Below are 17,074 nucleotides of genomic sequence, written 5' to 3'. Positions count from 1 at the left end.
TTTCACATAACCACCCTTTACTTCGTAAAGGAGATCTATTGATGGCAAAAATCCAAGGTTGGTTGGTTGCATGATAGGACAATAGTAATAAATTCTTCCACAGATCCACAATGACAAAAAGGCACAGAAATTCCACCTGCTTGCTAAGGGCCAGGATGGAGAAGTTGCAAAGGCTCTAGATATAATCAAGTGCGAGATTCTTTAGTTTTTTAAGTGTTGCTAGAATAATAATGATGATGTGAGATGGGAACCATCAACCCCTCCCCTCAATAGGGTTGTGATTGCAGAGAAAATTGGGATGCTTCTGCAACGGGCTTTTGATACTGAGGTGGATGAGGCTCTATGATCTATGCCGAGGGATAAAGCATTGGGATTTGATAATTTTTCACTTTTTTCCTTAAAGAGGTATTGGCCGATCATCGGAAAGAATATCTTTCTTAGTGGTTAAGCAATTTTTACCATCAAGAAGATGAAAACTTCATTATAATCTTCTACCCAAGAGGTGAGATGTGGTAGAGCCATTTTATTTTAGGCCTATTTAACTTGTGCACCACTCTCTATAAAATTATAGCAAAATCATTGTCGACAGGATGCAACCGGTGTTGAAATTACCGATTTGTCTTGAACATGGAGCTTTCATAAGGGTTAGAAGCATTTCAGATAACATTCTTCTTGCTTAAGAGATCATGAGCGACCTCATCAAGGCCTCCATCTGGCATAGTCTCATGGTTATAAACTTGGATGTGGAAAGAACCTATGACTGAGTTCAGTGGGACTTCTTTTTCCACTCTTTAAGGTAGATGAGATTCCAGGATGATTGGATTGGCTAGGCGTGTGGTTCCATTTAAAGGCTCCCATTTGTGTTGCTGATCAATGGATCCCTTGCAGAATTCTCGAGCTCTCTATGGTTTTTCGGTAAGGGTGCTCTCTTTCTCCGTACCTTTTTATTATACATGATGATGCCTTGTTGCGTATGTCGAGGATTGTAATCTCCAACCATGTATTAACAGCTTACTAGCTTGACCTAGCAGCCCCACATATTTTGCATCTTTTGTTTGTAGATGATTGTATGCTGGCGGTTCATTCCACAGAGGCAAAAACAATAGTGCTGAAGGAAATTGTCATGAGGTATTACTTGATGTTTGGCCATAGGGTCAAGTTGCAGAAATCTTCATTGAAGCTCAGCTCGAAGGTTAATCTTGGTATGAGGCAAACAAATTAAGGCACTGTGAGAGTATCAGAATATACCAGCACGTGGCTATATCTTGGGTGCCAATCATTTGAAGGAGGCATGGTAAATCGGACCACGGAGCATTAACTCAAAGCATGCAAGGAAGATTGGAGGGCTAGAAGTGGAGGGCTCTATTTATGATGGGTAGGATCACCCTGATCAAATCAATGTTGTGCGCACTACTAGACTATTTGATGACTTATTCCATAATTCCTAAAGCTATCATCTTAAAGATGGAGCAACTAATGATGAATTTCTCATTGAACTCCATAGATAAATTTTAGTCTCATGTGAGTATCAAAAGATGCCCAACCAAGTATTGATAAAGACTACTAAAGCTCCGTTTACGAGAGCTGTTGGTAGTAGAGCTTTTAGAAGTAGAGCTTTGAAAGTAGAGTTTCCTGAAATAGAGCTTTTATAAAAAGTTGTTTACTTTTTGGTAAATATATTTCTAAAGTGCTGTGCCACTTTAATATATATTTGGTAAATAAACTAAAAAAATATTTTTGGTATGATAAGATGACCATAAAGAATATTGCACAGTATTATACAACGGAGCATAATAAAATATAATATGCATTAATACATAAATATATGATATAGTATAATATTACTATAATGTAATATAATATTACTAATATAATATTATATACTATAGTATAATAATTTAATATTATATTAAATTATTTAATATAACATATCAATGTATTATGATATAATGTAATATAATACTATATTTATAGTATAATACAATAATAAAGATATAAAATATTATAACTATTAGTGTAAATTAATTTTTCATAATATAACAAATTTTCTAGCTAGGTGATAAAATTAGTTAAACAATTATTAAAAAGATATTTTGTGTAATTGTTATATTTTATCATGAATATTTTGGTCAAAAAAACAGTTTTTCAACCGAGCTTAAAAGTGCTTTTCGAAAAAGCTTCAAAATGAAGCTTTTTCCAAAAAACTGTCTTTAGCTTTCTGGAAAAGCTAAAACAGTTTTTCGAAAATTTTATCAAACACCTTTATTTTATCTAAAAGTATTTTTGAAGGGCCAAAAAATATTTTTTTGCAAACAAAAGATGCAAAATTTGTGGAGCTGCTAGGTCAAGACTACTAAAATTTGTCATGGTTTCTAGCATACCTCAAAATCTGTTTTGCCAGAGTAAGCCTGTTTCCCAAGCAAGTAATCAACCTGCACAGAAATGTATTGTAACTCAAGTCCTCCAGCATTCGGCTACCAGAACCGTTGCTTGTGAACTTGGGCTGCAGCCTCATGCAGTTGCCAAAATCTTGCATTTCCTCGTTGACATGCACTAGAATGACTAACAACTTCACAAATATTCTAGAGGTAATGGAGCCCACACACTTTAGACGGCCCTTCACTGCCTTACTGCAGTTTCGTCACGAAGATTATGTCGATGTGTGTGTTGTCGTATGATTTGCGGTAGGGCGACCCTTTTGAGTTTTGACATAAAAACCCTAGGATGCCCCACTACAAGCCCCCTCTCCGCGTCTCTCGCCGTCTCCACCATTGGCTTCCTTTCCCTATAAACGGGAGGCGCCGAGAGAGCTCCTAGAGATTCAGGGGAGGAGTCAGAGAGAGAGAGAGAGGGAGCCTTCGTTTGTATCGTTTCCGAAGGGTAAGCCATTAGTTTTCGTTTCCGTAAGATTTCTGTTGCTAGATCTCTCGATCTCTGGTCGTTTTATTCGGTTGAATGGTCTATGGTTTTTTTTTCTAGATCTGGTTTCCGATTTCTTCTTGAACCAGTTTCAGATTCCAAGCAGGTTCGATTGATCTCAATATCTTGTCGTGATTTAGATTTTTGATCGTTTTTCTTTGTTTTTTTAATCCAAGATCTGGAGCGACTTTTCGTTTCTAGTTGTCTGTAGGATCGCCATGTACTTAATTCATTTTTCCTGAATGTTTTAATTTTCGACATTGTTTTCTCATTTATAAAAAAAGTCAGGGAAGATTATATATTTTTGTTTAATTTATATATATGTTCTGGATCTCCGGTTATTACATACGATTCTGGGGGTCTTGATCTGTTAGTTATTGTCCCGTACAAGTCTTCTCAATGTTCCTGATGATGCTCATCATCCTTATTGGTCAAGGTATAGATGATATTTATATCGTTCCAAATGGATATAGACGAAATTTTGTCTGTTCATATATTGGTCTTTTCGTTGTTTTCCTTGATCCAGGGAAGGAATTTTGTTTCTTAAATTATTTTATCATTTGTTTTCTGCTCTAAGCTGCTTTTGATCTTGTCTTATTTTTGGGGTACATCGTAACCATCAGCGTGGATTTTTAAGTGGTTTGTATACTCAAGCCGTCATTTCTGGTTATACTTTAAGTATTTTTGTTTAATATTTGGTCAGTGTTTGCCTGTTATTGAAAGTTAAAAGGAGGGCAGAAACACAATGGAAGAAATTTAGGGCCTCATTGGCTTGATTTGGGATTTTAGGTTTTGATTTGGGATATTGGATTTCAGATAATGATTGTTTTTTTCCCTTGGACATTGATTATAGAGGACCTAGTTATCTTGTTAGATTGCATGAGGGGCAATGACAGTTATTGTGAACTGCATCGAGTTGTGTTGTGCGAATATTTTCCAAGTGTTTACCTCCATATGGGTAGGTAAACTTCAGTCAAAGTGAAATCCGCATTTTCTTTGACCTTCCTACGAGCACATAAGAGAAAGGTGCCTGAGATTTCATTATAATATTTTGTATCATTGTTGACATAACTAGGAATCATATGTGGGATTTTAGTGTATATATTTTTATAACCCAAAATCGTCTATTTTTTGATCTGCTTAAGGGGATATGGTCTGCTTTAATGGGGAACCCAACCATACAATGTAATCTTCACATTTGCCTGCTGGAAATTTCCAGGCTGGGAATTTTGCTTTAGTTTATAGGAAAAGAGTTCAGGAAATTTCTATTATTATGTTGCTGTTTGTTACAGTTTGTTAATGCTTCTGTTGATGTTTGGGTAGTATTAGCCATTCGTGTTCTGTTTCATGCTTGCCTAATCATTATGTGTATAGGTATAAGCTGTATTAGCCTTATCTCCTAATCATTTTTGAAATCAACCACAGATCTTAGTTTGATGTATCTGCTGATCATTGTGCGAATTTATGTCAAAAGATGATTTAATCAGCTTGCCTGGAGAACTGGGGAGAACAAACATAAGTGGATATGACAATAGGGCAGTTTAAAAGCAGGCAGTCCTCTTAATTTTTGGATTAAAAAAATGGACTGTAAAGAATGTCATCTTTTGTTTGTAACTACATATGTGGGGACCAAACAAGTGGGATTGCTTAACATTCTTGAATTGCATTGATAGGATTCAATACATCTTTATTTACCATGGATTCTCAGTGATATTTGCTTAGTGTTTGTTCATAATATAATGTACTTAATGACACAACATTAGGTGCTTTAACTGATAATTTAGTAATATGCACAAGCAACAACCCATGTGAAAAGGAGGCTCTAAAACATATGCTTGTCTAGCATAATCATCAGCTTTGTTTTAAAAAATCATGGACATGCATTCTCCAAATTGCTGTTTTTATTTCATAAAATTCTGAATTATACTTTTCCCGTTTCTAATAATATTGTAGAGGGAGCACTTAGCATGGTAAATTGCTAAGCTAAATGTTTTTAGTTTTCTTTGAGCAATATTTAATATTTAATTTTTTTTTTACAAAAATTGTATCTTCTAAATTAACAATATGTTTCTTGTGTTAAAATTTGCTACTTATCTGAATGCTGTACATTGTTTCTAGGTTTTTCTTTACTACAAACCATGGCTGATCAAGTTAACCACCCAACTGTAATCCAAAAGGTTGCCAGCCAGTTTCATCTTAGTCCCAGCTTTGCACAAGATATGCAGGTCCGCAGTTACAACTTCAGTACGCCTTCTCTGTATGAGAGGCACTTCGCATCTGCAAGCTTTGTCAACAATGCGCTGCAAACTCCATTTATGCCTGCATGCAAAGCTACCTGTGATCTCTCCATGGTGTCATCTGTGTCACCTGTCTTTGCCCATGCGCCTTCAGAAAAAGGTTTTGCCAGCTTTGCAATTGATTTCCTTATGGGTGGAGTCTCAGCTGCAGTTTCCAAAACTGCTGCTGCACCTATTGAGCGTGTGAAACTTCTTATCCAGAACCAGGATGAGATGATCAAGGCAGGTCGGCTTTCCGAGCCCTACAAGGGTATCGCGGACTGTTTCCGCCGAACTATTAAGGATGAAGGTATTATCTCTTTGTGGAGAGGGAATGCTGCAAATGTGATCCGTTACTTCCCAACTCAGGTCAGTTTTGTTACCTACCTCTAAATCACTTCATACTTAAAGTTTATTGTTGCAACCTTACCCAATTTATTTAATTTTGCAAGATAGTCAAGAAGTAGTTGGAATTGATTGCATCTGTTTGCTTATGAAGTTCTTAAATTGCAACTCGTGGATTTAGTTTCCTTTTGACTTGCTTCTCAGAACCAGGGTGTCGAATGACCTGGTTGGATCCTCAACTAGAGTGTTCCATCTGAACTTTAAAATCCCCGCTGGTTGCTAGATAAATTTTATCTTCATGGCATAATTCTTGAAAGATTTTGGGGAGCATGCACCATTTTCTTGATCCTTCTGTAGGTAATTAGCTGAGCTTTTGAAAAACCAGACGCCTTCCCTAATTTTTTTTGGTTTACATCACTGAATGCTAATTTTTGAGTTTTGACTTATGCATTTCGTACCTTTTCTAAGTAGAAAGAATGAAAGCATATGATGGAAGGTGTTTGTAGTTAGGAGGGGAAGAAAAGGATAATTTGGTTGCTTGCAATTACAACACTCCTTTTTGACTGGCCAGATTGTGCCCTACATGTTAGGCCTAGGTAGGCCTTATATTCATATTTTTTTGCCCATTGATTTCTCTATAACCGATTTTAAAAATATATTCTTTATACATTTTTTGCCTATTCTTCTTGGACTGCTTATATATTCCCTTTTCCTGTTGTTTGATGAATTTGGTGAGGACACAATATGGCTGTACAACATCAAGGCCAAAATATTTCCTTGGCTTTCAGATTCATAGATTTTCCTTATGGTAGTATTTTAGCATCTTACTGTGTTTTTTCAACTTCTGCTATCATCTGTTGTTGATTGTAATTCATTCTCTGTGTGCTTGTACTTGAGCACCATCCTCACTCACAGCAGATGTATCTGTTGTCTTATTCCCTAGAAATTAAAGCATGTGACCAACTTCTTTGATTTGAATCAAGAACACTGACTTTATTTGTACTGGATGTTTAAATGATTCTTTCCTTCAAATATGCTAATTTCCTTACCTGTTATCACTTGCAGGCCTTGAACTTTGCTTTCAAGGATTACTTCAAGAGGATGTTCAATTTTAAGAAAGATAAAGATGGATACTGGAAATGGTTTGGTGGCAACCTTGCTTCTGGTGGTGCAGCTGGTGCTTCTTCTCTGCTATTTGTCTACTCATTGGACTATGCCCGTACCCGTTTGGCAAATGATGCAAAAGCAGCCAAAAAAGGTGGTGAAAGACAATTCAATGGCCTCGTTGATGTCTACCGGAAGACATTGAAGTCTGATGGCATAGCTGGCCTCTACCGTGGATTCAATATCTCATGTGTTGGAATTATAGTTTACCGGGGTCTGTACTTCGGAATGTATGACTCTTTGAAGCCAGTTGTTCTTACTGGAAAATTGCAGGTATGACATTTTACAATATGAATCAATATTTAGTAACTTGAATGATAATTCATCCTATGAACATCAGTAAGTGGTCGATATTTAACTGTTGGCTATCTCTTCATGCTCAAATTGCATGTGTAATATTGTTGTACTTGCCTGAGGATCTAAATATGCTTACACCTTATACGAGCTCTTCTTAGTATTCTGTATTCATCAGTTGCCATATTGTTGGGTTCCTCGACGCTTCTGAAGTTTCAACATAGATTACTCGTGTGATATGTCTGGGTGTTTTCAGTCTTATTCACCTGTTGATAAAATTGCATGGTGGCTCTTCAGCTTGTTTTACTTTGGATGATTACAGGATAGTTTCTTTGCTAGCTTTGCCCTGGGTTGGGTGATTACAAATGGTGCTGGACTTGCTTCCTACCCCATCGATACTGTTCGCAGAAGAATGATGATGACCTCTGGAGAAGCAGTGAAGTACAAGAGCTCCCTGGATGCATTCTCCCAGATTCTGAAGAATGAGGGGCCAAAATCCCTTTTCAAGGGTGCAGGTGCCAACATTCTCCGTGCAGTTGCTGGGGCCGGTGTGCTTGCTGGCTATGACAAGCTGCAGCTGATCGTTTTGGGGAAGAAGTACGGTTCTGGTGGTGCTTAAGTTGGAGATACCTTTTCCTTAGATGGCGATGAAAACAAAACTAATATTTCTATTTGAGAGTTCGTATGCCTTCCATCCGGTTCGGTTTTATCTGCCATTTTAATAATTTTTTTCTGCAGCTGGGAATTCTCCCTCAATTTTTGGAGTGATGTGCTCCGAAACCTTAATTATCATTGTTATAGTGGTGGGTTTGCCCGCTGAACGTGGAGCGTCAGAAGTTTTGAACTTTGTATTCTTATGATAGTATCTCAAATTTAAGATGACATCAATGCAGATGCCAGTAATTTGTTCCTGCTGTTCCCTTCTTTGTGTAATATGCTTTGTTCTTGCCGCATGTGAACAGGAAGTTTATCGACTATTTTTCCTGTTGTATCCATTTGGAACCAAGAATTCCCGAATTGTTTGTTAAACAGTAGATCTCAGTCTTACGTTTGTAGGCATGATACGGCATTCAACTTTGGGAGAGTTAATTGTTATCTTTATTAAGGTTTGGAAGTCTTACTCCTAGACATGACCAACTTATTTCACGGTCAATTTCATGTCTTCTCCTTGTCGGTAAAGAATGCAACTCTTACCAACGAAGTAGTAGCACGGTGGGAACGGAGTTTTGATTCCATTAAAGTGGCCTAGGTTCGAAACGTGCGGGCGTCGATTAAATGTGGAGACTGGGTGCCTTCCGTCTGGTTTGTTCGGTGGAGTCGCTATTTGGTCTGCCGGATACTTAGGTGGTACTGGTGTGATGTACTCATATGTGGATTTTCTACGGATCAAAGAGGGTATGAGTAAAATTTGTCCACCCGCATCGAACATTCTCCAGCGAAGGAGGCCAGCGGAGGTTGCTACGCGGGTGAGATTCTCCTCATCCCCTTTTCCTTTTTGTTTTAGCAAAAAAAAAAAAAGAAAGAATGCAACTTTCCTTCTCATTTGGAAATATTGGTATATTTATATTTTTTAATAGATATATGTTGAATATTAGATATATCTATATTTATTTTAAATAAAAATAGATATAAATTGAATATTAGTTATATTCATATTTTTTTTAGTAAATACAAGTATAATTTAATGTTATTTGGATAGGTATAAATCAGATCCAGTGGAATTCGATAACAAAAATTAAATAAATGACATAATCATGATATGAAATCTACTATCAAGATCGCAGGTAATGCACCATAACCATAATCAGGTAATGGTATAAGATATAAGTAGTAAACCTGCATGGAGACTGATTTGACCCAAATTTTGAATCATTGATCCAAACTAAATTATATTAAAAATATATTAAAAATTGAAATTATTTAAATAAAATGTATAATATATAGTGTTAAATTTTTTTTATATTAAATATTATTATTACTTTCTAACTGTAGCATGGGTAAAAATTCATGAATTATCTACTTTAAAAGAACATCCATCCATACATACACATACAAATATGTGTGTGTGTGTGTGTGAGAGAGAGAGAGAGAGAGAGAGAATATAACGAACTTTAATGATAATCGGCTACATTAGTACCATTATCATTGATATTAGCGAACTAAACTCTATACAAGCGAAGCCTCCATACAAAAACTTCCATCATTAATACCATTATTATTAATATTGATCATGTGCAACACGTGAGGCATAATTTTTTTCTCTTTTTTCCAACTATTTTTGAAATCCAATATAACAATATAATAAATTATAATAAATATGAAGCTTGAATAGCTAAATTTCCACTGTATATTAAGCAATGAAATTAAAATGATAGTTAAGTACATTCACACCAGTATTATCAATATTTGTTGCATTGTAAGTAATAATTTTTAATGATGGTTGGTGCATTCATATCAATATCATTATTAGTGTCTATATAGTGAATAGAACTCTACACAAGCTAAGCCTCTTCTATTATTAATACCGGTGCTATTTATATCGATTTCATGCAATACATGGGATATGATTTTTTTTAATTATTCTTGAAATGTAATATAACAATCTTAGGTTCGGCCTATTGGTTAACCAAACCCAACTCAGCCTGATCCACTGACCAGCCTAATTGAAAATTATCCTAGCCCGACCATGCAACTAGAACATGACCCAAAGGCCTGCTCCATATTTGCATTGGGGCAGAGCCCCTGTTTGAATCGTAGTCGGAGAAGAAAGTAGATTCCGCCGCCTCAAATTCCGACCGGGTGGAGGAATCTCGTTAGCTATAAGACCTGCATCACCGTCCTCTATTACCCCGCCACAAACCTCCTTCCTTCTTATTCTTCTTTTCATGTTTTGTTCGAGTTATGGCCACTTTCCTCCACTGTTATTGTGGCTACGGCCGATCCTCACTGAAACGAGGCATGAAGCACCCTAAACCCATCTTTCTTCTCTTCCGTTCTACCCCTTTCTCTATTGGGATATTCTCCTGAAACCTCTTATACATGTTCTCATCCCACCATGTGATCAATTAGGCACATATCTCTCATGTGTCAACCCGAGCAACGAAATGGTGTGAACAGATGCCATCATTATCAATCCCTATTGTGTTCTCTGCACCCTAACCTGACTCTTGTTCCGTGATTTGACTAGTTTGACTATCTATAATGGATCGACTCAGGCCATTGGATGCTGCTGCCTGGCTGGCCCTGTCCTTCCTCCACCTTTTATTGATACTTTTCTACTATAATCCCTGATTTCCATGACTATATTTTCTAATTACTAGATTTGATTCTATGCAAGGGTGTCAAGACTTAGGATTTTATTTTTAAATTTATCATAGATATATTTTGATAAAAAATATCTTTATGGATATTAGGTTGTAAAGGAGTCTCTCATAATTAGTTAGATTTATCTGTTAGTTAATCTCGTAAGGTAAGTAATGATCTGTCTTTTCTAATTTTTTATTTAAATAATATTATTTTTGGCATCAAATAAATTGTAAATCAATTTATCCATGATTTATGAATTTTACGAAATCGTGTTTTGAACAGAAAATAAACATATAATTTAATATATTTTATAGAATTTTATTACGTTAGTTTTTTGATCTTATATGAACTTGCATATTTTGATTGAATTATAGTATATATGTTATTATGTAAAAAGAGCTCTACTACGTATTAGAATCAGACCCTCAGGCTGACTATGTTAATGGAGGTTAAATGTTGGCATTTTAGCTATTCCAGAATTTGATTACTACGGACCTACTCAGCAAGAGTAAGCATAGTTATGGACCTACTTTATAGGGGTTAAGTGCGATACTATATACCTACTCTGCAGGATTTGAGTGCGATATCATGTACTTACTTCACAAGGGTTAAATACTATACTATGAACCTACTCTATAGGAATTAAGTGTGGTATTATGGATATAGGCTCAACCACAGGGATAATGTGGTCATAGTTGAAGGCTGTTGAGTTTAACATGATATTGTCAATCGAACTTACGAACAAAAATATGAATATTTGAGTAGTACTGGATATTCTGGATTTATATTCACTACCAGAAAACACGCGTATAGTGACGGAGATTCCCGTCACTATACCGTGTTTTCGGTTACTAATACGGAATTTGTGACCGGAGCTTCCGTCACTGAGTTGGTTACAAAAACACGCGTCACTAAATTCTCAGTGACGGCGGCAATTTCCGTCACTAAACTCCGTGACAGAACCATCGTCACTAAGCCGTTACAAATCTAAGAATTAAATATTTAAGAAATTTCGTATTTTCCGTCACTAACCAGTAATTGAGTTAGTAACGAAGGTAACTTGGTCACTGATTTTGTCACAGAATTCGGTCACAGGTTTGGTCACTGATCTGTCACAACCTTCAGTGACAGATTTAGTCATCACAGACATGGTCACAAATTTTGTCACTAAATTTTGTCATTAATCCCGTCACGGACCTAGTGACAAGGTTACCATCATTAATTTATCACAACGCACTGAGCGAAATCAATTTTTAGTAACCAAAATTCTGTCACTAAGTTTATGGCTGCTTGTCACAATACTTGGTAAACAATTCAGTAACCAAATTTGGTCACTGATTACATTCCAATAACCTGGTACATTTAGTACATTGATTGGCTCATAATAATAATATCATTAATAGCAAAAGCATTCAACATTACGCAAAAGTCATTTAACATGTCATTCAAAATAGGCATCAACATATCCTAAATCCATCAAAATCAAAGTTCAAAAGTATGTCATAGAGAAACATCATAATGAAGCATGATCAGCAGAACCAGAATCATCATTACTCCCTTGATCTGCATGCTTTGGTCTAAAGCCAATCTCTTCTCTCATCTTTTGAAGAACCTCCTCTTGCCATTTTTTCTTTTCGTGCTCAAAAATACCTAGAAGGTCTTCACGCGTGTACAGCACTGGAGCTTGACTTATAGAGGTGGAAGAGGATGATGATTGCCCAATAATTTTAGTGAGATCCTCCAGGAAACTAAAGCCATAGACATGGCCATGAGTTGGGACACCAGTTGCCTTAAACCACAAGTCATAATCACGTGGTGGAGCATCTGAGGTGGAGGCATAACCATATTTTTTGGAGTATTCAGCTGAATACTTTTTCTGCCAGTTGATTTGAAAGAAGAGAAAAACATTATGGTGGATCAAACAAGAGATAAACATGAGCAAGCTTAATAATATTTATGAATCATAAAAAAATTATACTTACCAATGACAGCTTCACTTCTCTTATCCACATATCCTCCCATTGGTGGACCAAAATTTTGAGGTGGACCTGTGGACTCCACCACTGCAGGCCTAAGGGGCTTTTATAAAAAAAAAACACATTATATTCAAGCAATGGCAAAAAGAACAACAAAGAAAAATCAAACAAATTCATTCAGATTAATAGGACAGTACACCATAAAATGGCAAAAGGATGTTGTAGAGTTATATATGCTACCTGTGCCCCAGAAGACTGCGGATTGCTGGCCATTCCCAACAGAGATTTAAGCAGCAGCAAACACTAAAATAGCGGTAAGACTAACATCAATAGTAGATACGAATAATTGGATTGGATTAAAATGAAAAGGCACTAAAGGATCCAAATCTCTGAGGACCCTGACAAACTTTCAAAATCTGTAAAAAATACAAATAAATGCATCTGGGGCAGCATCTGTCAGTGAAATAAGCTTGCCATTTTGGGAAAAATACGAATAAACCCTCCCTACTCAACCTTCTTACATGCCACCCAAATAATCTCTGTCAAAAAGAAATACTTAACCAGTATATACTATCTCATCACATAAAACCTCAATTCTGGGAAAAATGCTGTTTAAAAGGACCCCAAAAATATTCACTATAATGTAATTGTTCATGTGATATTTACCCAAGCACGTCTAAATGATAACAAACTAATGACATTGTCATTCAACATCATTACACCATTCAACAAAATAATTATGTGTATTGCTATTGCAGAAGAAGCAATGCAAATACCATTATAGTAAAGGACAGCAGGAGATCTATGTCCCTATATCTGATAAGATAAGTAGGTAACAGGGATGAATATTAAAAAAATATAGGATACAAAAATCCCTCTTAGGGAACAAACACGATTTAAGAGGCTTGTCTCCTACAGTCCTTAGAAAATGGAGACAAGGATCTTTCAGGAAGACTATAAATGCATTCGTGATTCATGATGCAGCTAAAAAATTTACCCAACTAAAGACGACTTAATATGCCAAAAAATTTAGAATAGCCTTGCACATTATGTTCATTATAAATAACACACTAGTTTATATGTGTAGATAGATGCACCTGCAATGTAAAGATAATTCTCTATTCTTCAATAAACTTCTAGCCTTGCAAAGCAAACAAGGCAGCAGCTGACTTAAAATAACTGATGGTCTTGTTGATGAATACTGCATTAGCCCACAAAGCCCGATGCTCTGATAATCCAAAAGACAATTTTAAAGGAATAACCACTTGGGGTTATTATATCAGATTTTGATGCCAAAACTAAAATAAAAAATGTTCATTCCATCATAATACTTTTTTAAGTCATGGCCGGATGGTTAAGGTTGGCTAGATAACTAGTTTAATATCAGCACTGATATGTATGACTATAAGAACGAAATAAGACATGGATCATACAATTTTTTCATACAGAGAGATAGAAGTTCAAGTTAAAAATCAGAATCCAATACTCCCAAGTCCATGCAAATAAACAAGAGGTTGAGGGAAAGAGCTTACCCTTCACCTAGAGAAAGGCACTGCCATTCATGGATTCTGTAGATAGAAATGTTCTGAGGGAAATGTTGGTTTTGCCCTGATACAGCAGGAGACAAATGCAAAGTTCCAACTTCGATGCAAGATCAATAAAAGCCTCAAACCCTAAACAAAGGTGAAAATTTAAAATAGGGAAGGGGGAAAACCAAAACCCTATCTGACCCTCTCTACTCAACCCCTAAACCCTAAACAAAGGTGGAAATTTAAAATAGGAGAGGGGGAAAGCCTAAACCCTATTTGACCCTCCCTACTCACGAATCACATATGCTATTAGGGATCTTGCAACCAAAAGGCTCCAATCTTGATGCCTGAGGGCATTAGAAAACAAGCCTCTTGATATAATTTGAAGCCTACAATGAATTATACGAGGTTTTGAAAAACCCTAGCAAACTGACAATCGAATGCTTGGATACAGTAATCACCGGATTCTAAAGAAAAATTAACAAAATTGGGCCACAACGCTTTGAACATGGCTCATCCCCCTAAAACTGAAGAGAAAGAAGCCCTAGGGCTCTTCCTGATGTCGAGTACCAACATCAAGAAAGAGGGGCGGGGGCAGAGAGGGGAGACGGGGGAAATACCTGAACTTGCTCGGAATCGAGGGGAGACGACGCTGCGGCGATGCCCGAAAGGAGAGAAAAACGGCCACTTTTCCCGTTCTCGCCCGCTCCTTCTCTTCTCTTTGATGTCTCTTCCTCGGTCGCTCCGCTCGCTCTCTCCCCTCGTGAACAGATCAGGGAGGGTTTGGTCTGCCGCTGGAGTGCAAACAATGCGAAGGAGGTTGTGCCCGCGTTGCCGCCTTTTGTACCGAAGAGGCATGCGTTATGTTCTATTTTTTGCCTCGATGGGTCATGGGCTCGTAGGTAGGATTACTGATGGACCGTTCTAAATCCCAAAAGACCCTCGTTGATTATTTATTTAATCAGATATTCGAATTCGAATCCAAAAAAATAGATCTATTCGTATCCATATCCGAAATATTTTTGAACAACCATCCAGATCTGCATTCGGATCCGATCGGATGAAGAAAATAGTATTCGAATCCAACCCAAATCAAATACGGAAACGAATATGGTCAGATAAAATCCGACCCATTTTCAGTCTTAAGTGGAGCATTCCAAATAATTTACTGCCATTAATCACTAGGGGTGCAAATGGGTCATCGTTTGTAGCTGGCGCCATGGGATTTGGGAATGAGAAGAAGGGATTTGGATTTTCTAGAGAGCGATTGGGATTTGGGTTATCGAAGGAATTTAGGCGGGGCAGCGGGCACACTTAGTTTCATTTTGGATTTTCCTCTTTTTATTTTTTTTAAATTTATAATTACTCAAAAATAATATTTTTAATATTTTTGGAATTAAAAATTAAATTTGGTGACGGAAATTTTTGTCAATAACCCGTCACTGCCAAAAATAATCTTCTAAAAATTTACAACCACTTGGGTTACGATATTTATGACGGCTGAATTTGTCACTGTCTGGTTGCAATTTCGATTACCAGTTTTGTGACAGATACCCCGTCACTACGGTGGTCACTAAGTTTTGGCGCCCATCCTATCCGCGTATTCCGTGACCGGTCTGTCACTAATCTGTCACTAAGTTCACACCACGGTGACCAAATTTCTGTTTGTTACTAATCCGTCACAAATAGTGACTGATAACGGTCTGTCACTAGTTTTCCGTCACTATACGCGTGTTTTCTGGTAGTGATTTTAAATAGATAATTTTGTTTATATGCTTCTTTTTGGCAAAAAATATTTATTTACATTATTATATGAATTATCGAATTAAGGTGCTTATTATTTACTAGGTGCTTATTATCTCTTCTTTCTTCACATATTCACAGAATTAGTGGCTCATGAGGTGCTACTATGTTCATGTCGTTAGAAATGAGAACAGAGCAAGATGTATAAATAATGATGATGCATAAATAATCAATACAAGATGTATAACCCCCTATTTTAGACATTTTAAAACAACTCAACTTTAATTGAGATGAGTAGGGTCGGCCAAATAAATTCTTTTCATAGAATTGTCCATCTTGATCTTTGATAAAATTGTATTATTTTTTCAAGGAGATAAACAACATTACAACTAATGATTTATATTATATATTATTTAAATAATCAATATTTTTTAATACAAAATCTAGGTAGATCGATACTATGCCAGATCAATCTCATGTACCTTTTTTAGGAATCAAATTAAACTCGGCATCAGTATATACTCTTAGTTAGTATTTTAATTTTGTGTTAGAAAATCATAACTTCAGAGAGTGTTTTTGCCTTATGGGGTAAGAAAAATAAAAATAAGGTATAAACTAATACCAGCTAATTAATCATAGATACATGATAAAATTTTTTTTTTGGTATTTTTTAAAAGTGCTACTAACATAATGGGTCATGAATTCTATGATAAAGACGAGCAACAAACTAATATCTGGCAATAGGGCTGGAAATACGCTCAGACCGGCTTGAGGCACATCAGGCCGGGCCAATTTTAGGTCGGGCTACAGGCTAGGTCGGAAAGAGTTTAGACCGAGTTTGGTACCCATTTATTTTTCTGGCTGGGCTTAGGTATGTTCTCGGCTAGCCTGAGGCCGAGCCCGAACAAAGCCCGAAATGGAGCCCAAATTCAAGCCCAAATCAATTTATTTTTTATATTTTTATTTAGAGAAAATAATAAAGAAGTAAAAGATAAATTAAAATGAGTTTAGCTGAGAATAATGTATCATATATAATTTACTTGTGTTATAGGAGAGAGACCAATTTTTAGCTAGCTTATTTACTTATGTTATATCATTCAGGTTCGGGTCAGATTTATTTTGCTCCAAACGGATAATTCAGGCAGGCCCAATCGGGTTTAGGTCGGGCTCGGGCCTGGGCTCAAGCCTGGATTATCCAACAACTTTCTAGCCTAAGGGCGGCTCAAAGCCAAAAAAAAAATTTCGGGCTGGATTCGGATACGAGCATGGCCTAGCCCAGTTCGGCCATATCTGGCAATTTATCGTAAATATGGAACAAAGTGTTATTTTTCGGTATTTTTTAAAATATTACTAAAATAATTTTGCCAATTTTATGAAGAAGGTGAGTTACAATATAGCAATTTATTATAAATGTGAAGTAAAGTATCTTTTTCTTATATTTACTACTAAAATAATGCAGCGAATTCTATGATTTCTTGTTATACGTGTTCTTGTTTTCAGTGCGTCATTTAGATTTCTGCGG

At 36.4% G+C, this 17,074-nt stretch overlaps 2 protein-coding genes across 6 annotated transcripts; one reads left to right on the top strand and one right to left on the bottom strand.

Annotated features, from left to right (window-relative positions):
* The first annotated feature begins 2,732 nt into the window (after nt 1-2,732).
* On the top strand, nt 2,733-7,917 carry LOC103713566 (ADP,ATP carrier protein 1, mitochondrial-like). 2 transcript variants are annotated; one of them, XM_008800545.4, is made up of 5 exons: nt 2,738-2,880; nt 3,525-3,558; nt 5,038-5,564; nt 6,606-6,977; nt 7,321-7,917. In XM_008800545.4, the coding sequence occupies exons 3-5, from the start codon at nt 5,058-5,060 to the stop codon at nt 7,615-7,617; spliced, it is 1,176 nt and encodes a 391-aa protein (XP_008798767.1). In that variant the 5' UTR covers nt 2,738-2,880; nt 3,525-3,558; nt 5,038-5,057; the 3' UTR covers nt 7,618-7,917. The 2 variants fall into 2 exon arrangements, with proteins under 2 accessions (XP_008798768.1, XP_008798767.1); XM_008800546.4 differs by lacking the exon at nt 3,525-3,558 and having other exon boundaries at nt 2,733-2,880.
* Nucleotides 7,918-11,606: 3,689 nt separating this feature from the next.
* LOC103713578 lies at nt 11,607-14,732 on the bottom strand. Of its 4 annotated transcripts, none has more exons than XR_005509599.1 (5): nt 14,430-14,715; nt 13,813-13,953; nt 12,521-12,583; nt 12,287-12,383; nt 11,607-12,180 (listed from the first exon to the last, which is right to left on the bottom strand). XR_005509599.1 is itself a non-coding variant. In XM_039121672.1 (5 exons), the coding sequence occupies exons 1-5, from the start codon at nt 14,665-14,667 to the stop codon at nt 11,818-11,820; spliced, it is 837 nt and encodes a 278-aa protein (XP_038977600.1). In that variant the 5' UTR covers nt 14,668-14,710; the 3' UTR covers nt 11,607-11,817. The 4 variants fall into 4 exon arrangements, 2 of the variants coding, with proteins under 2 accessions (XP_038977600.1, XP_038977601.1); XM_039121672.1 differs by having other exon boundaries at nt 13,813-13,888; nt 14,430-14,710; XR_005509598.1 differs by lacking the exon at nt 13,813-13,953 and having other exon boundaries at nt 12,521-13,508; nt 14,430-14,732.
* Nucleotides 14,733-17,074: the final 2,342 nt, after the last annotated feature.

This window comes from Phoenix dactylifera, unplaced genomic scaffold (assembly GCF_009389715.1).
Source record: "Phoenix dactylifera cultivar Barhee BC4 unplaced genomic scaffold, palm_55x_up_171113_PBpolish2nd_filt_p 001179F, whole genome shotgun sequence".
Taxonomy (NCBI): domain Eukaryota; kingdom Viridiplantae; phylum Streptophyta; class Magnoliopsida; order Arecales; family Arecaceae; genus Phoenix; species Phoenix dactylifera.
Note: the sequence above shows the minus strand (reverse complement) of the source record. Positions and strands in the feature narration are given on the sequence as shown.